The 25,275-nt window shown below is 40.8% G+C and overlaps 1 protein-coding gene across 1 annotated transcript in view; it reads right to left on the bottom strand.

Annotated features, from left to right (window-relative positions):
* The window catches only part of map3k9 (mitogen-activated protein kinase kinase kinase 9), a 373,986-nt gene extending 363,938 nt beyond the window's left edge, over window positions 1-10,048 (bottom strand). The window contains exon 1 of the mRNA XM_059990213.1: window positions 9,694-10,048. Within this exon, the coding sequence (XP_059846196.1) occupies window positions 9,694-10,032 (339 nt within the window). The 5' untranslated portion in view covers window positions 10,033-10,048. The remainder of the gene's footprint in view (window positions 1-9,693) is intronic.
* Between the last annotated feature and the right edge of the window lie 15,227 nt (window positions 10,049-25,275).

Genomic DNA, 25,275 nt, shown 5'->3' with positions numbered 1-25,275 from the left:
GATGTAACAGAATAATGAAACACAGTGGCTGCATGTTGCGTGCCATATTTTTCCAATTCCCAGCAAAAATTAACGTACTGATCAGCAGCAAAATTCAGTAACAAATAGGTCAATGGGATACCACTAAAAAAAAAAGAAAACTAATTCTCACAACAATCTTCACAGTCTAAAAGGGCAGTTCTCTGATCCTGAAGCTATGTAGCTATGAGGGGAAACATCCTCTCAGCACCTATCTGGTCAATCTCCATCTCCATTTAGAGTCAATAGCGTTGACATATTTTGCTGTCACGATCTTCTGCCAGTGGTGGTATTTCAGTTCAGCTGTCCTGATCTGTACAATAATTTACTCAAAGTATTTCCAACATTTATTTTCAATCAACCATCTAGGAATATAAAAATAAATTCCTTTTTTTTTTCACAGATACATTGATAAAAATTCAAATCAGTTATATCCACACTATCAAAAGGCCTCTTCCCCTTCTGATGCTGAATGACCTTTCTCCTCACCCTTCTTTCATTTCAAGAGCCATAAGGTAACATGAAACAAAATACTTAGCTTGCTACATAGAATTTATTTTTAGGTGGAGCAGAGTACTTGATAAGGTTATAAAGTATAAGAAAGAAGGTTAGAATGAACCAAGCCAAAAACAAAATAACGCACATGTTGTGATCCCTCCTCCCACCCCCAGACACTATGTTGAGCGAACATAGATGTTCTATTACACATAATCTGACATTGATGCATGGAACATTACTGAATTTGAAAAGCACCTTTAACATCCCAAAATTAAACTCTAGTTATGATTCCCAAATGACAGATCACATTAACCTGCCCATTAAGTTACACTGCAAAAGGGAACTTATTTATCTATATGGGATTTCAAAAGACTATTGAAAGACTGGATGCCTATTTGTAAGATTTTCTTGTCGTATAAAAAATGAACATCACAGGAGTTTCAATAATGTTATCAAAACAAAATTGTATTCTATGCTGCATAAAAAAAGACTTGCTTTGTGCAGCTTGAGGTGATGGGAAAATCAGGTTTATTCTATTTTTATTTGTTTTAGAGCATTTAGAACCCAGCATTTTAACTGTTTTCCATAACTGATTGCTTGATAAACTATTTTTTCCATACAGCATAAAGGAAAAATATATTATACATACTGTATATATAAATCTTACATTCAACAGCACCCTCTCAGCTCATGTTAAATTTTCAGCAATGCATTGCTAGTTAATGCATAGCCACATGCATTTATCCTGGTATTACTGTCAACTGGATGCTGAACTAGTCTGCTGATACTAATTGTAATAACAGTTTAATAAATTTTAAAAACAGACACCTCTTGAAGGAAGATATTAAATACTTGTACTTTCCTTAGCCTATCTACCTTGCAATGTCACAAAAGACTGTCCTTGTTTTTACTTTGCACCAATAAGCACAATCATTTATAACCATCCTGTTTCCTCAGTTAGATGTTTTTGAACACCCAGAAGCCAATATCCTGGAAAACTAATATTTTCCTTATGTGCCATTACTGAAAGTTTTAGTACTCAAAAACTTTTAAAAACTTTATATCTTTTATTTTCCCACCATTACAACTCGTCCTCCAATCTCAGCTATTTTCTGACTTCCCTTCAAGAATGACCCTTCTTTTCATTAAGATGAAAAATTATAGTTACTCTCAGAGTACAAAATAACCAACAAGGTAAATTTAATAATTAAGCATTGTTATAAATTGGAATGCCTTGTCTTAAGATATAGTGGTTGCATATTCAATTTCAACTTAGCAAAAATGCTTTTATGACTGAGGATGAGACAATTTGGCCCACTGGATATGTGGCTATCTTTCAGTCCCACTTTCCTGTAATCTATTCATCTTTGGCTGTATATTAATATCCACCTCTTCATCAGTTCTCCTGCCACTCATCTATATCAGTGGGATCTTAAAGTAGCCAATTAACTTACTGAATAGATCATCTTTGGAACGTAAGAGGAAGCCCAAGTAGCAACAATGAGAACACGCAAACTCCACAGATAGCTCTAGTGCTAGATCAAAATGAGTCAGCATAGTTGTGCAGCACACCAGCAATTGTGCCACTATGCATTACCTACTTGAATAAAGAAATTGTAGGGTTATGGGGGAAGAGTAGGGAAATGGATCCAACTGGGTTTCTCCATAAAGAGCAAATGCAGTTTCCATGTGCCAATGCTATTCTATGCTTCTATGATTAGTGTAATATATGGTGAAGGAAAATTTATGTGCTTGCTTGTAGAGGCATGCATTGTTTTCAGAAAATTGTATAATAAAGTACAAATTATGGAGTGGCCTTTATTTACTTATATTCTGGAAAAATATTGTGGAAGTAATCACTATGTATGATACTTAATAATTTTAAAAAGCTTGCCTTTCTAAAATTTTAGGAGCAAGTCATTGGATTTGAGAGCAAATTCCAGTGGCTCCCTTCTCCAAAGCATTCATGTCCTTCCAGAACTCCATAATGCTCAACTATAAATCAATGTTCACTCAACTCCACTCACCCCATATTCCACAATCTATGGACTCACTTTCAAACATTCTAAATTCATGGTCTTACCATTCATTCATTCATCCATTCTTTATTTATTTATTTATTTATTCATTATTTTGTTTGTTTCTCCCTTTTACATTTATATGTATTGCAGTATTTTACATATTGGTTTTTTAGCCAGCTTCATTATGTGTGTTTATTCATTGATTCTATTGAGTTTCTTTGTATCTTCTGTGAATGCCCACAGGAAAATGAATGTCAGGATTGTATATGATGACATATATGAGGGGTGATTGATATGTTCATGGCCTAAGGTAGAAGGGGTCAATTTTAGAAAACCTAGCACATTTATTTTTCAACATCGTCCCCTCGTACATTTACACACTTAGTCCAGCAGTCGTGGAGCATACGGATCTTGGTCAACTCTTTGAGTGATTATACATAAATTCTGAAGTTAATAACTCATCTCCTTCTACCTTAGGCCACGAACTTATCAATCACCCCAGATGAGTTATTAACTGCAAACTTCCTGCATAATCACTCAAAGAGTTGAACTGCACGTGCATGTAACGAGAACTGTATAACTCATCTCTTTCTACCTTAGGCCACAAACTTTTCAATCACCCCTGCTGCGGACACTTACTGGAGGTCCAAGATCTGTATGCTCCATGACCACTGGACTAAGTGCATAAATGTAGGAGGGGACTATGTTTAAAAATAAATGGGCTAGGTTTTCTAAAATTGATTCCTTCTACCTTAGGCCACAAACTTATGAATTGCCCCTCGTATATGGACTCTGATAATAAATCTACTTTGAACTTTAACCTATACCACCATTTGGAGCACACTCGATTCTATAACAATATTTATTTTCCATAACAATCTTGGTTTCTTGTCCCAACAAGATTAAAAATGTGTGCATGTGGAAGTTTCTTAAATTGATATCATTATATATTTAATGTGCAATTGCTTTATAAATACCCCTTTCCTTATCCTTCGAATATATATCACTTCTCACTACTTGACATTGAATTCCATAGTCTCTGAGTCTGCCCATTCTATCAACACCTAAATCAAGACTCATCTGAAATCCATGTGCCCAATATCAGACACACCACCCTCACCAACTCTATTACTTCATCAAAAAGCATTTTAGGGGAAGATGTTACATTGACAGGGAGGAAATATAATCACAGAAAAATGTGAATAAAATATTGGTGATCATAAACTGGGCCTAGGGAGATTTGAAAAAAAGGATCTACTGAAAATGGGCAGTAATGTTTCAGATGAGTTAAAGGTTTACAGCGGATAGATGAGGAGATAGATTCCAAATTTCTGGAGTTGTGAGGTCTAGGGGCAACAAAAACATTTTCAGTCACAGATGGACTGAGGCAAAGGTATATACAAAAACTATCACTGAAGTATGTTACCTTGACGATCAACCTGACATGGAGACATAAAGATCAAACAGTATGTTACATCGGTAAACTTTTGGTTCCATCTCAGACAGCACTTGGGCATGGGATGAATTTTGTGGCTTAAATGCAGACATTCTGAATTTAGCCATGTTGTGTTTTGTAACTCCAAAACAAATCGAAAGAAAAACATAGGGAGTCTAGGGATAAATGTGTGTACTTCATTTTTACCTTAGCGAGACATGCACATATGATGTGGTGGCTTAATGATGTATGCCACTCACGTACTTTTACATATAACCTGTAATTAATTACTTTAAAAACATAGACTGCTTAATCAAACAATATATTTATAATATTACTCGAATATTACTGTAATATTAAATAGCAACACTTCTCCCTGCATTGCTATAAACTTCAACTCAATATAGAATACATCTCAGTTACACACACAATATACCATATAACACAACTACTATATAGACCTCCACAGCCTAGTAAATTTTTAATGTCCCTTTCGAGTCTCAAGATTTAGTCGCTGTGGAGGATTTCTTACACTTGTAGGATAACGGCTTTCCTGCCTGGGGGGGCGGGGAGGGGGTCGCTCTGCTTGGCAGGTGGCTGTGAAATAATCTTAAACCCTGGTAACTCCTCCATGGAGGCTACAGGAGATGACTCTGGCACTGCAGGAAGTGGCTCTGATAGCTCTGGACACGCTGGCGTTCCAAACAGTTGGCATCTGAGGCCACCAGACAAAGGTTTGAGCCAAATTTTGACCATGCCCAGATGGCTGTCATCTAGCTCCCCCAACACTGTACTCGCAGCTTGGATGGTACAACAACTCTCAATCCCCATAAAAAGGCAGCCTCCATGCAGGGCAGGTACATCTTACTACTGGTAAAAATGGTGAAATGGACTTCTGCTGCACATTCAAGCCATTTTGGGTTGCTATGTAGACCTGAAACAGTGTGTAGTTTTTACTGGTTTCCCTCGGCATCATCCCTGCTGTAATAGGGAGACTTTTAATTTGCATTATGGAGAATACGTCTTGGGGAGTGTCCTCTTTTGTATAATTCTTCAGGTATTTCCATTTCCAAGGATAAACAAGACGATCCATCAGCACTTCCATTATTAGTCATCCTCTTGAATTTAATCTTGTAATTATGTCCTCCAAGAAAGGGAGCCCTTCTGTGGATTAAAAATGGACACTAGTGGTTTATGATCAGTAATGAGGGTAAACTCTCTCCCATACAAATCACTGGTTGAAATACTTTTACCCCAGACCACACTCAAGGGCTCTCTGTCAATCTGTGTGTAACTTTTCTCTGCAGCGGTAAGTAAGTATGATACAAATGCTATGGGGTGTTCACTTTCGTTACTCATAATATCTGACATGACTGCACCTACACCATAAGGCTAGTTTCAATGGACGATGTTGATAATAATGTATGGGTACAGTATCTGCTGTCATGATTTCTATTGCCTTTTGGAAAGCCACTTCACACTACTTTGTCCATTGTCATTTCTTCTTGAACTGTAGTAATAAGTTCAAGGACTGGAGCACAGTAGCCAATTTGGCGGGAGCCTGTTATAGTAATTGCTAGAAACTTAAAAGGACCACAACTGTGATAAGTCCTTTGATTTGGGGCATCCACCACACTTGAATTTTCTCAGCACAGTTGTGTAATCCTCGTACATTGATGGTGTGACCATAGTAAATGATCCTTAGTTAAAGAATTTACATTTGTTGCATTATGCCATGAGCCCATAATCTTCTAATCTTTTTACAGTGTTTTGAGATTTTGGAGATGTTCCTTTCATCCTTACCATTAACAATTATGTCATCCAGGTAACACTGAGGGCCTGGGCAGCCTTGCAGCACCTGATCCATGGCTTACTGCTTAAGTATAGGTGCAGATGCTGCTCCAAAAATAAGCCTACTCTAGTGATAAAGCCCTTTGTGAGCTTTTATATTGAGAAACACTTTGAATTCTTCTTCAATTTTCACCTGTAGGTAGGACTCAGCTAAGTCTACTCCAGAAAGGAGTGTAAAGATATCCTCTATCCTGGGCAGAGGATACTAATCTATTCTCAGTACTGGGTTGATGGTGACGTTCAAATCACCACAGATCCTGACAGATCCAGTCTTCTTGGCTATGCTGACCACTGGTATTTCCCATTGGCTCCACTCAATCTTGGAAAGAACTCGTTCAGCCTCCATGTGATCTACCTCACTAACTGCTTTATCATGGTTGATATAAGAAAATGGACAACATTTGTAAATCTTGGGTGTGGTGTTTTCATTTACCACTATTTTACCCTGGAATTGTTTGAATTTTCAAATGCCATCCTTGAACACTGCTGTGGCATCATCCAGTATCTTTATTAATTCACTTTCAGTTGCCTCTATTGCAGAGGATATAGCATGAACCTCCAATCAAGTTGTGGTTGTCGTTTCCTCAGCCACTCATGTCCCCACAGTGCTGGCCCTCCTATTTTTACCAGATACAATCCCAATATGGCTTGTTAGTGTTTGTATTTCACTGTTATGAATGTCATTCACACAGGACTTATCTTTTCTCCAATAGGTTCTTAGGTGGATATCTGCAGGCTTCAGTTCAGTAGCTTTGAAATGCCACTCAAACTCATTTTGTAGAATGACTGAGACAGCCAAACCAGTGTCCAATTGCATTTTAATTAATTTGCTGTTCGCTTCTGGTGTAAGCCATATTGCTTGCACCTGGTTAGTTTTCACATTATAAGTCTCAAGGCTACCAAGTCTTGGATCTTCTGATCATAATCAGATTTTTCACCAACAGCATGTAGACTCATTCTGTTTTTGAAACTGCAAGATGACTGTTTATCTCTTTCCTGAGCAGCAATTCCAAGTGTTCTTTTAAATGTGAGTTGTACTTCAGATAGGTGCGATTTTAATGCATTTTTGTATGATTCCACAAACTAAATGATCTCTCAATGCATCATTAAATCCATTACTGAACTGACAATGCTCAGACAATCTCTTCAATTCAGCCATGTAAGCTAAAGTGGACTCCCTTTTGATTCTGCATATGAAATCTAAAGAATTCTACAATCAACAATGGTTTTGGTTCTAAATGTTCCTACATCACTATCACAGTATCAGCAAAACTCATTTCAGCTAGTTTGGTTACAGCAGTCAAACTTCTTAGCAAACTATAAGCTTTTCCAAGCAATGCACTCAGCAACAATGGCACTCACTTTTCACTGGAAATTTAATTTGCTTTAAAATGCTGCTCAATTCATTCAGTACACATCTGTCAGTTATCTGTATAATTCAACACATTTATCTTCCTAATGTAGCCAGCCATTTCTGCCTTTTTAAGTTAATATTATCACCCAGTACTCACTGCCTATGAACACATGAATTTCATCCATTTTCTGCCTTTTTGTTTTAACTTGACCATCTCTGTCCCTCTTCTGCAGAAATATGTGATGTGTTTTTTTTTAACTTAAACATCTCGCTGCACATCAACAGGTAGGCAGTCATCTCAGGTTCACTTAAAACTTTCCTGTCACCACTGTCATATTTTGTAATTCCAAAACTAATCAAAAGAAAAATATGGGCAGCCCTGGGATAAACATGTGTACTTCATTTTACTTTAGCAAGGCTCACACATATGATGTGGTGGCACAATGACGTATGCCATTCATGTACTTTTACATATAACCCATAAATATATTACTTAAACAAACAATGCTTAATTAAATAATATATTCACAATATTACTGAAATATTAACTACAAAATAGACCGTTACCAATGCTCCAGTTTTCCCAATTATTACTGAGAATTAGACTTCTTCCCACACAAAACTGGATAAAACCTCCAATGCCATGGGGAAGCTGGAAAACATCATGATGATGTAGAAATGGAATTATGAGTTTGTGGAGTACGTGATATTTTCTGATGATGTTGCCTAGATAAAGTATGTGGATGAGAAGGGGGAGAAAGCCAAGAACGGAACCTTAGAGCCTCATGAATGTATCAGTATGGGATATGGAAACAACCCAATCACTAGAAATAATAACCCCATAGATTGATAGACGGATTGGAGCCAAAGGGGGTCAGTTCCATTTCAATGGATAACAGTAGCGCTAGTTGAGGATGGTATGGATTGTTTTATCCATGTTGATAGGCTGTTCAAGAAGGAAAATGATTGAGCTATTTTGTGACTGCACAGCAAAGTAAATAGCGCCAAGATTAAAAAAAATCAACCAGGAAAATTACTGAATAGCTGAATAGGCATAGCAAGGGGCTGGTGAATTGCAATACCATTTTAAACACAAATTTTAAATCATTCATCACTTAATCTTCCAAATTCCAGAAGTTACAACCCTAATTTCAGGGATCTCCTCACACTTTCTGAAACCCGAATAACAGCCATAAATCTAGGCTGTGCTCCCGCAAGCCCAATGTATCCTTCCCAAGATATAGCATCCAGAATTCCTTACATTATTCCTAATGTGGTCTGATCAGAACATTCTATAGCTGTAGTATTACTTTGACCCCTCCTACTCCAAACCTCTGCATAAAAGGCCAGCAATCCATTATCTTCTCTATCTGCCCATGTCACATTCAATTAATATGTTTCAAAGAACCATCACCTGCTATCTGACTTTGGCCAACTACTTATACCCAAAGCAAATGGCCTCATATCTCTCTACTGTGAAATAAATTTGCAGGTTTAATATATGAATTAAGTTAATTAACATCTTCCTAATTTAGTGCTTCCATCAATACTCTTTTTATACTACCTATTTTTGTGTCACCCCCTATTTTTGCCTCCCTCTTCTCTCAAAGATGCCAATGTCATATTGGTAGTTATCATTTGCCAATTCTGACCAGGAAATACCTTTCCTTGTGTTCTACTGTGTAGTTGACCGCAATCTGGAATCTGCTTCTATATGAAAGCTGCTGTTGAATAGTAGCAACTATGCACCTCCAGCCTACACTAACCACCTCCATTCGACCCCGCGTCTAATTGATGGTACAGTAAGGCCCTGAAAGCGAAGTAGCAAAGACTCTTTGTGGCAGATTCAGAATGGGATCAGCAGAAGCAGTGGGCTTTGCTGAATATGCGGAAAGGACAATATTGAAAGGCTGGAGTAATCCCACAACAAAGGTCGCCAGAAGCATTTATAAACATGAAAAATAGTTGCAGCCTAATGGAATCTCGTTTTGGAAGACCAACAATTTGACCACCTGCCTATTCCTTGTCTCCCGTCACTCGGTCACCTCCTCGCTAGATTGTTCCTTTCAGCTGCAACTTTGTCACATAGTCTTACGATGGACTGTGGAAATAACATCAGCGCGTCCGCGACTTGACTAGAGAAACGCTTGAGGTTCATCGGGACTGACAAACCATTTACAATTAAGGCTGGCTCTCTCCAGCATAAATACAACAAATAAACATCAGTTGTCACTAGAATCAAAGATTTATGATGAAGTGACGGGATGCAGGAAGACGGGAATGTTCCTTCTGCAAATGCTCCGATACCCCAGTATTTGAAATGGTCAACCATTATTTAAGATGACAATGTTTGCAATAACTAGAATATTTTCAGTCACCCAGGGATTTGTTCTTTCTGCATTCCGTTCGATATGTTTTGATGTGTCTGAGCTGAATTAGGAACACCAGTATTTGCTCCCATCCACTGAGCTGCATTCGCAGCCAGGCTGAAGCCGGGTGCGCAAAAGCCAACCTACCTTGGAGAGCACCTCCACCACATCCCCCTTGCGCAGGCTGAGTTCGTCTTCGGCGCTCGCTTCATAGTCGAAGACGGCCGTCCAGTAAAGGTTAGCAGTAGGTTGCTGCTGCTGCTGCTGTTCCTCCTCCTCCTCCTCCTCTTCTTCTTCCACCTCCTGCTGTTGCCAGGCTTCCCGTACCGCCCTATCCTCAACCTCCTCCTTCCCCACAGCTGTCGAGGAGGACGAGAAGCCGGCTGCTGCAGAGGAGGGGGACCAGATGAATACGGATCTGAGCTGCTCCATGGGGGGGGAGGGAAGAGCAAGGGAGAAGCGGCAGCGCCGCTCCTCCGATCGCATCCGTCACCACCTGCAATTCAGCCTATCCTGATGACTGAGGCGAGGGAGGGAGGAAAGGGGGCCGGATTTAGCACATCCCGCCTACTCTCCCGGCAGCCTCCCCGATAATTGGCTTTACCCGCAGTGTCACTCCAGAGCAATCCACAATTCGATTCACTGCGCTCTCATGTCAATCATGCAATCGTCCCGTCTCTAGCCCCGGGAATTTGGGACGGGTAGGCTACAAATGGATCTGCGATGTAACGGGATGGCTGTCTCTTCTCTGAAACGGACTGAACAGCTAAAACAGCCTGCAATTTCCTCCATGTCGCCCTCCATTGTTTCACTTGTCACAGTTTAAAGTGTCTTGCTCTTAAATGCACCATGCCTATGCAATTCATTCTGTCGCATCCATCACGCAAATTCTCCCCGAAGTACCATGATGGGAATGAAGTGGTAGTTGGGATCCAATATTGTATCAGCATGTGCTGTCCCTGTACTTACTCTGACCGGCGACTTCAAACCATACTCTGCAACCTGCAGTACACCTTTACAGCACAGTAAAATCAGGATGAGCATCGTGGTCATTATACCTGCTTTGGACACTGGATCTGACTTTATAGGTGTTTGATCTAGTTTGTGATACCAAATAAAAAATGTGACTCATGGTAAACAAAGACATGTTCAATGCCGTGACAAAGGGTCTTGGTCTGAAAGGTAGACTGTTTACACTTTTCCATAGAGGTTGCCTCACCTGTTGAGTATCTCCAGCATCTTGTGTGTGTTCCTTTGGATTTCCAGCATCTGCAGATTTTTTGGTGCTTGAAAGGCATGTTCATCCTCTTAAAAAAAACTGTCCAGAGGAGCAAGATCTTGCAATTCAGCCTGAGCCATGACGGGAACAGAGAGAAAGCCCAAGAAAGCCAGCAACATGTTCAACTGAGGTAAAAATTAAGGTTACATGCCAGAATTCAAAATAAAGAATGCAAATATTGTACAAAGGCTCCATGCACATGAGACAAATTATGATCTCTGACATAAATTAGTCTTTACGCTAAATAATCAACTTGGAAAATTAATGCAGGGTTTTGATATCACAACATAATAGAAACTGAGCTCAGAGTATTTAATTCTTTTTAGTATTGGTCCCCGAATCTGAGGAAAGATATTCTTGGTTCACCAGATTGATTCCTGGGACGGCAGGACTTTCATAAGAAAGACTGAATCGACTAGGCTTATACTAGCTGGAATTTAGAAGATTGAGGGGGATCTTATTGAAACGTATAAAATTCTAAAGGGATTGGACAGACTATATGCAGGAAGATTGTTTCTGATGTTGGGGAAGTCCAGAACGAGGGGTCACAGTTTAAGGATAAAGGGGAAGCCTTTTAGGACCGAGATGAGGAAAAACTTCTTCACACAGAGAGTGGTGAATCTGTGGAACTCCCTGCCACAGGAAACAGTTGAAGCCGGTTCATTGGCTATATTTAAGAGGGAGTTAGATATGGCCCTTGTGGTAAAGGTATCATGGGGTATGAAGAGAAAGCAGGTACAGGGTTCTGAGTTGGATGATCAGCCATGATCATACTCAATGGCAGTGCAGGCTTGAAGGTCCGAATGGCCTATTCCTGCACCTATTTTCTATGTTTCTAGCATGAAGAGTCAATGATAAATTACGTATTTTTTGACAGTTCAGTGATCAAACCATTTTGGAGGTCCAAAGTCTTGAGGGAAACTTCATCATCATCATGTGCCATGTCATATGACATGTGCACTCATGGTCTTCCGTGTGTCTTTAATCTGAGAAGTTCTGAAGGTTTCCTGCCTTTCTTCTTATTCTTTTCTCTATACATGACCATGATTGTTCTTGGCAAATTTTGCAGAAGTGGTTTTCTATTGCTTTCTTCTGGGCAGTGTCTTTGTAAGACGGGTGACCCTGGCCATTGTCATAACTCTTCAGAGATTGTCTGCCTGGCGTCAATGGCCATGTAACCAGGACTAGTGGCATGCAACAGCTGTTATTATGATTATCCACCTCCTGCTTCCATGGCTTCACCTGACCCTGATCAGGGGGCTAAGCAGCTGCTACACCTTCCCCAAGGGTGATCTGCAGGCTAGCCGAGGGAAGGAGTACCTTACACCTCCCTTGGTAGAGATGTACCTCCATTCTGCCAACTTGATTTTTACGGTATCATTTGACAGATTTTAAATCAATTCAGACACTGAAAAGTTCATGATAAAGCCACCTGACACTTTAATTAACTCTTTTTAGTTGGCTTGCTTTGCTGTGTAATTTGAGAAGCTTTGGCATGTCATACTTTAGTTTTCACAGCTAAATGTCTAAATTAAAGCATACAGTATGGCAGTAAAATATGCAAATTGACTGCTAGAAATGAAAACAATCTGCTGCTTTATGTTAGAAATAGGCAGACAAATGATTAGACATATGTTGTATTTCATTAGATTGAATATATACAGAATGAGCTTTTAAGCGAAGTGGTTAGGACGGGGAGAACAGAATTTTAAAAGATGTCATTGAAAAATTACATTAATGGTTTGAATTGTAACATAGGGAGTACAGTAAGAGAAAATGTAAGATCTAGATTTAAGCAAGCTGACAGAATATTTTCTAATGTAAAATAAGCACTAGAAATTGTGGGAGATCAAAGAAATTTAGCTATCCATAAACAGAGATCAATATAAACTAATCAAAATGACAAATGGCATTTTAGCCTTTATCGCAAAGAGATTGGAACACAAAGGCATTCAGTTATAGAAGGTGATAGCCAAGCACCATCTGGTGTATTAAATTCTCTTCCAGGCAGCACAGCTGGATTTGCCTGGACTGATATGCTGAATTCATACTAGGCATACTGATATTCTCTTGAATTTATAAGATAGCAGTAGTAGCAGCAATCTTTTTAGGATGATTCCTGATGGATTCCAAAGGATTCCTCAGTAATCCAGTGCTGGAGTTATAGGTGGATCTCCAGAAATTGTATATGTTTCCATGTGGGAAGTTCACTTTCTGGAAAGGGTGGATTTCCCACATAGAAGTCCACCCTTCCTTTTCACACAATCTTCTCAGCTTTGATGACAAGCGTTTCTTCCGAAGCAGGTTTTTCTGTGAAAAAGATTCCAACAGCAATAACATTGATTTGTGTCTATTTTTCCCAGCTTATGATATCTGTTACTGCTTCCAAGTGATGTGCTACCTCCTTTTTTTGTAACATTTCTTTTCATCATCAGTAGACTTTGGGCTACGGCTGAGCAGGAGTACAAAACTTGAAGATTAAAAATCTAGAAATAAGAAATTAAAAGAAATGAAAATGCTGAAAGCACTCAGTAGATCTGAAGATGCTACAGTAATTTAGATGTTAAAGACTGAAATCCCAACATTTCCCAATTGTCAGAAAGTAATTCTCAGCTGAGAATTCATCTTTTCTGTTAAAAGACAAATTTTTAAAAGCTTGTGAGGAATGGTTAAACAAACACTTTAATTGTGTAATAAGTTAGGTAGCTTTAGGTAGCACCAACCCCAGATGGAGGAAACACTTCAGTAACTTCCTTAACAGGCCCTCTGCTGTAGACCACATTTCATTTGACCAGATCTGGCAGAAAACTTTTGCTGGCACTCTTGAACTTTCTCCTACATTAGATGAAGTCAAGAAAGCCATTGCTCAAGCAAGCTCTGGAAAATTCCATGGGCAGGATGCTGAGATCTTCAGGTCAGAAGGTTCAGTTGCAGTCAAAACCTTCCACAGTATTCTTATGAGCAGCTGGGAGAAGAGGACATGCTTAAAGACTTCAAAAATGCCATGATTGTCCTGCTCTTCAAAATCTGAAGTAATACAAAAAGAAATGCTGAAGTAGTAACAACCAAGAGAGGAGAAGAGTACAAGCATATAGCAACACCACTGAGAATGAAGTGTAAAAGGGGTAATTGATTCAGAAGTTTGATAGCATTGGGGAAGAAGCTATTTTTAAGTCTGGTTGTTTGGACTTTCAAGTCCTTTGTCTTCTTCCAGAAGATAGAAGACAGAAGAGGAAATGATTAGGGTATCAGACATCATTGATAATACCGTAGGGTAATGTAATTGGGATAAATGTATATATTTCACAACCACCAACATTTAGTTGGGGTTTTGCTTTAAGCGACTGATCTGACATGATAACATTATTATGTAAAGAGTGTGGGTTTTGGAACTCAATAAAATGTGTTACAGGTTTCATTAAACATAGGACAACACACTTCGTTTTTATTTGCGAAAACCTATATTGGTGACCCTGATGCTCTAGGATGATTCCAGAGTTATTGAACATGTCAGCCAACAGAGTCGCTTTGAAGTTGCCAGAGTTTTGGGAGCAAAATGCCATCACTTGGTTTGTATAAGTGGAGGCCCAGTTCGCCCTGCGAGAAATCACTGCCAATGACACCAAATTCTATTGTGTGGTAGTGTCACTCAGCAATTCCACAGTGGAGAGAGTAGTGAGTCTGCTTGAACACCTGCCTAAACATGATAAATACCGATGACTGAAACTCACCTTTTACAGACCTTCAGACAATTGGAGTCATGGTGCGACAAACAGTTACTCTCTTTACCCTGTTTTGGCAATGCTAGGCTTTTGGAGTTAATGGACCATGTGTTGTCTGTCCAGGGAAATCACCATCCTTGTTCTATTTTAATGAATTCTTCATGCGACAAATACCTGATGATGTTTGCATAGTGCGCACTCATGTACCCATGATAGGGAGCTTATAAGAGAAAATCTGTAGATGCTGGAAATCCAAACAGAATGCTGGAGGAACTCAACAGGCAAGGCAGCACCTACGGAAAAGAGTACAATTGAGTTTCAGATCAAGACCCTTCATCAGGACTGAAATAAAAGATCAGGGGTCAGGGTAAGAAAGTGGGGGTAGGGGAGGAAGAACCACAAGGTGATAGGTGAAACCAGAAAAGGGAGGAAGAGTGAAGTAAAGAGCTTGAAAGTTGATTGTTGAAAGAGATACAAGACTGGAGAAAGGGGAATCTGATAGGAGAGGACAGAAGAACCATGGAAGGAAAAAAAGTGGATCAGGAGCACCAGAGGCAGGTGAAGGGCAGGTAAAGAGATAAGGTGAGAGAGAAAAAAGGGGACTGGTGAAGGGGGGGCATTACCAGAAGTCAAGAAATCTATGTTCATGCCTTCAGTTTGGAAGCTACTCAGATGGAATATAAACACACAATACTCTGCAGATGCTGGGGTCAAAGCAACATGCACAACACACTGGAGGAACTCAGCAGGTCGGACAGCATCCGTGGAAACGAGCAGTCAACGTTTTGGGCTGAGACCCTTCGTCAGGACTGAAGAGGGAGGGGGAAGGGGCCCTATAAAGAAGGTAGGGGGAGGGTGGGAAAGAGAAGGCAGTAGGTGTCAGGTGAAAAACCAGTAAGAGGAAAGATCAAGGGGCGGGGGAGGAGAAGCAGGGAAGGGATAGGCAGGAAAGGTGAAGAAGGAATGTAAGGAAAAGCACTATGGGTAATAGAGGGAGGCGGAACCATGAGGAAGGTGACAGGCAGCTGGAAGAGGAGGTGGAGTGAAACTGGGATGGGGGAAGGGAGGGGGAGGGGATTACCAGAAATTGGAGAATTCAATGTTCATGCCAAAGGGCTGGAGACTACCCAGACGGTATATGAGGTGTTGCTCCTCCAACCTGAGTTTGGCCTCATCATGGTAGTAGAGGAGGCCATGTATGGACATATCTGAATGGGAATGTGAAGCAGAGTTGAAGTGGGTGGCCACTGGGAGATCCTGTCTGTTGTGGCAGATGGAGCAGAGGTGCTCGACGAAGCGGTCCTCCAATCTGCGTCGGGTCTCACTGATGTGAGGGCAGACGTGCACGAAATGGAAAATATTAGTTGAGGGCAGCTTAGGTGGTGAAGGAAGGGAAGTCCCTTTCTCTGACGAAAGAGGACATCTCCTTAGTTCTGGAATGAAAAGCCTCATTCTGAGAGCAGATGGGGCAGAGACGGAGGAATTGAGAGAAGGGGATGGCGTTTTTACAAGTAACAGGATGGGAAGAAAATGGCTGATCGTCTACACTCATCAGGGTAGTGATACTTCATTCCTCCTCTTTCTCCTTCCCCTTCCTTAATTAGCCCAGTCAGCAAGATCCCCAACATAAGGACACCTCTGGCTGCGAAACAGACAATGCCATGTCTGTGTTTTACTACGCTTGCTTTGGTACAAATGTGAGAAAGTGCCAACTGCTTTGCAGCTTCAGCAGTGCCAATACATTGGGACATCAGGGGTCTGCAAACACCATGGGTTCCAGTTGCCATGGGTTCCGTCTACTGTTCCTTACAGACATCCTTTCAGGGCGGCATTTCCTGTGTGACACCAGTACTCAAGTGAGTGCGCTGCCAGCATCGGCCATTGATGAAAAGGCAATGAGTGATGAAACCTCACAGGAGGCTGCCAATGGCAGCAGGATCCAGATTTACGGGACACAATGGGTAACACTCTGCTTCAGTGGACAATGTTACATATAGGACTTCTTCCTGGCTAAAGAGGCTAGACCTCTGCTTGGTGCATATTTTCTGTATGCCGAAGGACTGTAATAGTGGATCTTAAGGGCTGCCTGCTTGTGTATGTCAAGGACTTTAGGTCATTACTCTGCACCCCCCAGTAAGTTCCCCGCAATGACTCTGTCAAGTACATGCATCACCGCATGTGAGTTTATTTGACTGCTGGGCAAATTCCCAGACCTCACCAAGCCCACATTCTCCACTACAGTCACAAAACATGGCGTTGAACATCATGTTCCCACAACTAGTCCACTGTCCATGCCCATGCATGTAGACTGGACCCAGAAAAGCTGGCAACTTCCTAGGCTGAGTTTGCCAATGTGGAAATACTTGGAACTATATGCTGGCCAAATAGCCCCTGGGCTTCGTTCCTCCGATGGTGTTTGCCACCCATGTGGTGATTACTGACACCTTAACAAGACCGCCAGCTCTGATCATTACCCGGTCCCGCACATTCAAGAATTTTTGGCATGTTTAGCCAGAAGGATTATTTTTTCCAAAGTTGATCTAGTTAGGAGCTACCATCAGGTGCCTGTGGGTCTCAAAGAACATTCCCAAAATGACTATGATAACCCCGTTCAGCCTTTTTGAGTTTTCATGCCATTTGGTCTGAAAAATGCAGCACAGACTTACCAGCAGCTGATGGGCTCTGTATGAAATGACTTTGATTTCCTTTTTGTTTACCTGGATGACATACTATTCACCAGTGCTTCCAAACTGGTGAACGTGTATTTTATCTCTGCACACTTTTTGAGTGCTTAAGCCAACACAGATTGATTATTAACCCTGCTAGATGCCAGTTTGCGTTGTCAATAATTGACTTTCTCGGCCATTGCATCACTGCAGAAGGTACAAAACCATTCCCATCAAAAGTAGCTACTATTATTGATTTCCCACTCCAAAAAAAATGACAGTTTTTAGGTGTAGTAAATTTCTATCACCACTTCACTCCACAAGCTGCTAAACTTATGCTCCCCCGTATAGTTCACTTAAAGGTAATACCCCTGATCAAGTGCTTGACTGGTCAGCAAATATGACCAGGGCATTTGATGATACTAAACAAGCTCTCTCTGATGCGACCCTACTGAGGCACCTGCTCCCCAACACACCCATAGCCATTACTACTGACGCTTCAGACTGTGCTGTGGGTGAAGTGCACAAACATTTGGTCTGAGGTGTGTGACAGCCACTCGGCTTCTTTAGCCGGCAACTCTGTCCCTCCAAAATGAAGTACAGCACGTTTGACTGTGAGATTCTCTATCTGGCTGTCTGCCATTTTTGTTTCCTTCTAGAGGGTCACCATTTCATAGCATCTGTTGACAACAAGCCCCTTGTGCACACGATAGCCAAAATATCAGACTCAGCAGCAATGCCACCTGGCCTATATATCTGATATATCCTATATCACAACTGATATACAGCATATCAAGGGGAAAAATAATGTTACAGCTGACAGCTTCTTCCGGCCAGTCGTTGAGGCCATACACATATGGGTTGACTGTGCCGGCATGGCAACTGACCAATTTGGTGACCCAGAGGTCCAGCCTTACTGAAAAGCCCTGTGGTTGGCTGACATCAAGTTTGAGCAAGGTGGGGTTTCTCTCCTGTGCACCATCTTAACTGATCACCTTCGCCCCACGGTGCCCACAAACTGGAGATGGACTGTTTTTAACTCCGTTCACAGCTTCTCACACAGGGGCCAGAAGGCCTCACAGAAACTGGTTGCACTAAAGTTTGGCATGGCCTCAGAAAGGATGTGTGTAATTGGACTGCAGCCTGTGTGGATAGCCAGAGGATAAAAATTAACCAACATGTTTAGCTGCCATTGCCACCTTTTGAGGTCCCTAAACATGTTAATCGGCACCTTATTGGTCCTTTTCCCACCATCCACAGTTTCATAAACCTTCTTACTATGATGGAACATATCACCAGGTGGCCAGAGGTCGTCCCTTTAGCATCGATGCATCGATAAATGCATCGATTTAGCACAGATAAGGCTCAGGCATTCATCAGCACCTTCAGTTTGGCACCCTATCTAATATTTCCTTTGACTACTGTCCCAAATTAAATTTAGATCTCTGGGCTGTGATGGCCCAGAACCTCGGTATTAGGCCGCATCACACCGTGGCATGTCACCCACAGTCCAATGGCCTATGCGAGCAGTTTCATCGCTCCTTAAAGGCTGCTCTGAGGGCTTCCCTAACCAATGAGTGTTGGCATTATCGTCTCCCATGGGTCCTGCTGGTGCTCAGAACTTCTTCAAAAGTGGACCTGCAGTCGTCTGTGGCAGAGTTAGTATATGGATAGTGTTACGAGTGCCAGGTGATTTAATTCCTGATGCCACAACCACCAGGTTGGTCTCTCAACGCCTTTCAACCCTTCTCAGTAAATTTACTTCCTTTTCACCTAGTCCAATGTCCCATCATGGCATACAGCACTCTAGGGTTCTTGTTGACCCTACATTCCACCTCGTTTGTTTTCATCCGTCATGATGTTCACCAGCATCCCCTTTGGCCCCCTTATGATGGCCCGTTCTGCATTTTGGAATGGGGAGAAAAGACTTTTTATCATAGATAAGAGTGGTAAACCTGAACATATTTCAGTAGATCACCTTAAACCGGCCCACCAAGATTTGGAGTATTCTGCTGCCATGCCCCTGGCATCACAACATGACCATGAACATGCCAACAAACCTCTTGACAAGGCAGAGCACCTGCTGTCCTTCCAACCACAGAACACAGGACCAAGTTAGGCATCTCATCCGAGCACCAGACAGATTCATAATGCCAGTTTTAGTGAAATCTGGGGGGAGGGGAGGGGAGGGGGGTTGCTGGTGTAGGGTAACGTAATTGGGAGAAATGTGCATAATTCACAACCACCAACATTGAGCTGGAGTTTCACTTTAAGTAGCTGGTCTGACGTGATTACATTACATCATAAATAGTTTTAGCGCACTTTGGCGTGTAGGTTTTGGAGTTCAATAAAATGTGTTACAAGTTCAAATGAACATAAAATGGCTCACTTTGTTTTATTTGCAAAAACCTACAATGCCACCAGCCTTCCTGAAACAATGATGGACTAGCTGGAAGGAAGTGATGACTCTGTGATAGATAGGTCCATGTTCACCAATCCCTGCAGATTCCATCAAATGCAAGGTTTTGTGGTGTGGAAGATGAGGACCAGGGGAACTTAGTTCTTGTCCTCTTTTGGAAGAGAGAGTGTGAACACAGAGATGTGGGAAATAGATGACATGTAGTCAATAGCTCTGTTCATTGTGGTAAAAGATTAATGATGTTTCAAGAAGAAGGAAGACACTAAAGCACCTCGTGTGGAATGTTTTATCATCGCATGAAAGTGACAGAGATGGAACAGCTGAGAGAATGGAATGGAGTCTTTACAGAGGTCAGGTTAGGAAGAAGTATAGAAATACAACTGTGGGAGTCCATGGGCCTGGATAGATTTTCATGTGGTCATTATAACATTACTCTATTTACCAGTCATCCTAAACACTGCTATACTGGAATTAATCTTCACAAAGTTCTGTTCATCCATTATTCTTACACTGACTGACTTGCATTGGCCCCTGGATTTCTCCATCACTGAATTATCCATTAGTACTCGCCATTTGGATTTTCATTTGCAGCAGAATTCTATTGTAACCCCAAAATAAATCCCAAGTGCCAAAATTTCTAGATGGATTGAAAACACATTAGAAAATGAGATAGGAAACAAAACAAAATTTCTTGTTTACATTTGCATACTTGCCACTCCGATTAAATATTAACCAGTTTGTAAGGTATCAGATGTTTTAAATCGAAGTTTTATAGGTAGGGAGCACTGAATATTCAGCACCAGCAGGACCCATGGGAGACGATAATGCCAACACTCATTGGTTAGGGAAGCCCTCAGAGCAGCCTTTAAGGAGCGATGAAACTGCTCGCATAGGCCATTGGACTGTGCAAGCAGGAACATATGAAAGAGACTTAAAAACAAAGGGATGTGATCTTAGTGAAGTTTGCGAGTAGAATACAAAGACACTCTATCAGTGTCAAGTTTAAAATGCTACTATGAACATCCATGAACATCCCTATTGTCAAAACCTTTGATAGCCATTGAAAGGTTGGGATAGAGATCCAGGATTGTTCACCTTCTTTCCCCAAACCTTGGCAATGTTTTCCATATTCCCCCTGTAAACAAGGCCAATCAATTAAAAATCTAATGAGGCACTTTCTGTAGTCCAAGTTGCTTTTCTCAGCCTGGACCCAACCCTGGGCTAACATTCAAATTTAATTGGTTTTATTTTGCTCAAAGTAATGATGTCCCAGCTGTGCCAATGAAGCAAAATCTCTTTGCTTAGGAGGTCAATATCCAAATCCTGGTTATTGTTCTTCCAACTATGTCCATGGCATTCTCTTTAAAGGGGTAGCTAAAACAACTGGCAATCAGACACAGTACTTGATGAATTTAGGCCAAAGCACTTCGTACTTAAAGTAAGGAATCAACTGAAGCAACGCAAGTTTGTGCTGCAAGGGGAAGCTAGCTGCTAGTCTTACGTTCCTTGATGCTCTCATTACCAATGCTCTTTGCTTTATTTGACTTTATTGGGATATTTCAAGAACCACATGGTTGTCTTACAAAATTAGGAATGTCCGCTGAATGAGCTGTATGTGGAATTAACAATTATTCAATAATGAAGGATGGAGTATCATAGTGAGTCAAATGATAAATAAGGCTCCTGTGTTTTACAAAGGGTTTAAGAGAACTACAGAGTGCTTCTATGACAGGGAATTTCTAATTCAATATTCTACTGTGAAGTGTTACAGTGCTAGCCTCAAGGATTTCACTGGACTGAAGGAAATCTGATGAGTCATGTGTGTCTGTGCAGGCGGACAGAGTGGGCTAGCACTCTGTAAGGAATGTCTCTGAAGAGTGATTGTTTAAGTTGTTTTTGAAAACTGATGGAGTGGTTGATCTGCTGAGCAGATGTGAAAAAATGATCAAGACAAAAAAACATTTCTTTTGACGTACACGTGAAATGAAAAACTGTTCTAAGCTGGTACAGAATTATAAAAATAAGGCATTAATACTGTGGCTTAGTCTCAAAATGTGGCATCAATAATAACAGGTATGGACAGTTAAATTTCAGATCTGTAAGCTCCAGCTGCAGTAGGTGGACCAATTGTACAACGTGTTGTAGCAATGTACTAGTAGTATGTTGGGGCACAGTGCATTATAACAGCCGTACCTATGGTACACAGCATCCAGGTTCATGTCTCCATTTGGTGATTTGCCACATTGTAATGAATGGAAAGCAGCAACAAGAAGTTCCCACTGAGAGATATCTCAGGCTGTTCTTGCATATATCCAGGAAAAAAGATTCTGGCGACACCTAAGGGAAATACCATGCATTGACATATGCTGTCTTGGAGAATTTGAAAGAGAAAAAGAAATAAATGCAGTTGGAGCTAATGATTAAAATAGAAGGTTGAAACTTTCAACTTTATGAGCAGTTAAATATGATTTTCTTCCAAGAGAGTTCCACTCACAAGACAGTGATTAGTTAGTAGTGCTAAAATCCACTAACATCCAGTTGTCTGGAAATCCTAGTGGTTTGGCATCTGGTGTACTCATTAATTTGGAACGTGAGCAGTGGGTCCAGGGGGCAAGCCAGATGTACAGCTTGAGCCAGGGGTCCAAATAGCTGAACTGCAACTTGAGGAAGTCTGGAACACAAGGGCCCACGAACATGATTTAGAGCTGGAAACCTAGGTCCTGGGCACATGCATATTTTTTGCTCCCCTTAAACTCATGGGATTCACTACAAAATCTATAATGCTGCTGAGCAGCTGAGCAATATGTAAAAAAAGGAGAAATAAACATGTGTTTGAGTGTTAATAGGATTGAAAAATCTACTAGTCTGGCACCACTGAAGTCCCAAGGGTGTTGATTATTGGAAATCCACTGTAGTACTTTTGTCTCTGGTTTAGAAAATTATAGGCAATATCTCACACTGACTTGTGTACATGGCTTTGGTTGACATTCCAATGGAACATATAAACAACATTTTGGATGAGGGCAACAAAATTTTTGCTGCACTTTTCTTGTACAGTGCCAGGAAAAAATACAAATTAACTTATTATTCAAAGTTGCTAAAACAAAACCAGTAAATCTGAAGATAGGGGAGTTTTAGAAACACAAAGGATGATCAAGTCATTGACTTAAAAAAAAGAACACGACTAAATTAGTGGGAAATACAGAAATAAGAGCTTCCGTAGCTGTATAAAAAGGCAGAGTTAACAAGGACAAATGTGGGTTCCTCTCAGTCAGAGGACAGAGAATTCATAATAGGCAGAGTACAGGGGAATTAATCATAAAAGACATGAAGCCTTCCAGAAATACCGGAGATCCGCATTAATAAGCTTTGTTTGCTATCTGTTAGCTAACTCTTAATCCATGCTAAGTGTATTACCACCAATTGCATATCCTCTAATCTTGTTTACCAGCCTGAGATATTATTAAGTGCTGCCTGCAAATCCAAATAGACACTTATTAACCTCTGCTAAAACTGATAAAACCAAAATTTCAGGTAATTCCTAGTAACTTGCACGAGGTGGCTATGGACAAAATACTTTGTCTGGTTAACATTTTCCATAGATTCACAAAGGTTCCTAAAGGTTGAAGGGTAACAAAAGTGTCCTGATAAAGAAAACAGGGAATCACCAACCTAATAGCCTGACACTGGTAGTAAAAATATTCTATTTATAATAAAGACACATAGGGATGATACGATTGAGCAGAAACAACTTGGATTTCTGACAGCAAATTACGTTTGACTAACTTATTGGAATTCTCTGAGAATGTGTCTAGTAGACCAGATGAGGGGAAACCATGGTGCATTTCAGTAGACTCGATAAAAGGGGGGCTGCTCAAGAGCAACACATGGAATTGGGGTAGTATACAAGCATTGATTATGAATTACAGAATGCTGGGAAGAGTCAGCAGGTCAGGACAAACCATTGGAAAGAAAATCAGAGTTCAAGCTTCAGGATAGAGACCCCTTGTCAAAACTGGGAAGGAGATAAAATTAATTTGTTATGCAGCAGGAAAGGTGGGTGTTGTGATGTCTCTGATGGGCAAAACTGTGGTGGCAATGGGGTTAAGTTGATTTTCACAGCATGGATTAAGAGTTGGTTAACAGTAAACAGAGAGCAGGAATAAATGAGGATTTGTTAGGGGACAATTAAAGGGATCAGTTAATGGGCCCAAACTCTTCACAATCTACATCAACAACTTATCTGAGGGACAGAATAGGGCCCCTCAATGATCTCCTATGGGTGGAGCTTCAGAAGACAGATGAGGTCCTTGGAGAGAGAATGGATGCTAGGGAACTCAGGAAAGTTAATAGCGATATCTTGGAGGTGCTGGAGACCTTAAAACACATAGTGGTGGATTAACCCCTGCAGGTTGATTAAGTGTATCCCAGAACATTGTGAGAAGATAGGAAAGGAATGCAGGGCCACTTGCAGAGATATTTGCATCACTGATGACTATGGGTGAGGTGCCTGAAAACTGGAATGTGTCTAGTGTTGTGCCTTTGTTGCAGAAAGATGGCAAGGAAAAACCTGGTGAGCCAAGCATTAGTGGTAGATAAAATATTGGAGGAGATTCTCAGAGACAGCCTCGCTGTGCATTTGGAAAGATGAGGACAAATAAGGAATAATCAGCATGGCTTTGTGTGTGCCAAATCTTGTCTTATGAATTTGGTTGAGTTTTTTGACAAATGACCTATGAGACAGATGTGAGAAATAAAGTTAAATTGTCTACATGGAGTTTAGCAAGGCCTTTGACTAGATCAATCAAGATAGGATAATCAGGAAAGTTAGATCACATGAGATCCGGGGAAAGCGAGACAAGTGGATAAAAAATGGACTTGGCATTAGTATACAAAGGGTCATGGTGCAGGGATGTTTTACCAGCTGGAGACCTGTGACCAGTGGTGTACTGCAGGCAACATTGCTGGGTCCACTGCTGTTTATCATTTATTTAATTATTTGAATGACATTATAGGTGGCAGGGTTAGTAAATTTGCAGATTAAATTAAAATTGTGGTATAGTGGATAGAGAAGAATGTTATCTAAAATTACAATGGGATCTTGATCTACTGGGCCAGTGGGTCAAGGAATGGCAGATAGAGTTCAGAACATAGAACTTAGAATAGTATGGCATAATACAACCTCTTTTGCCCACAATGTTGTACTGACCTTTTAACCTAATCCTAGATCAATCTAACACTTCCTTCCTGCATATCCCTAGAGTCTCTTAAATATACTTAATGCACCTGTCTCTACCTAGCAGTGTGTTCCATATACCCATTACTCTCGGTGTAAAAAAAACTTTAATTCGGACATCCCCCGTACTTTCCTCCAATCACCTTAAAATTATATACTTTTGTATTAGCCATTTCCATTCTGGGGAAAATGTGCTTGCTGTCCATTTGATTTATGCCTCTAATTGTTTTATACACCCCTCTCAAATCACCCCTCATTCTCCTTTGTTCCAAAGAGAAAAGCCTTAGTTCACTTAACCATTCCTCAATACATGTTCTCTAAATCCAGGCAACACCCTGAAAAACCTCCACTGCACCTTCTTTAAAGTTTCCAAATCCTCCCAATAATGAAATGACCAGAACTTAACT

The sequence above is a fragment of the Hypanus sabinus genome, chromosome 2, assembly GCF_030144855.1.
Source record: "Hypanus sabinus isolate sHypSab1 chromosome 2, sHypSab1.hap1, whole genome shotgun sequence".
Lineage (NCBI taxonomy): Eukaryota > Metazoa > Chordata > Chondrichthyes > Myliobatiformes > Dasyatidae > Hypanus > Hypanus sabinus.
Note: the sequence above shows the minus strand (reverse complement) of the source record. Positions and strands in the feature narration are given on the sequence as shown.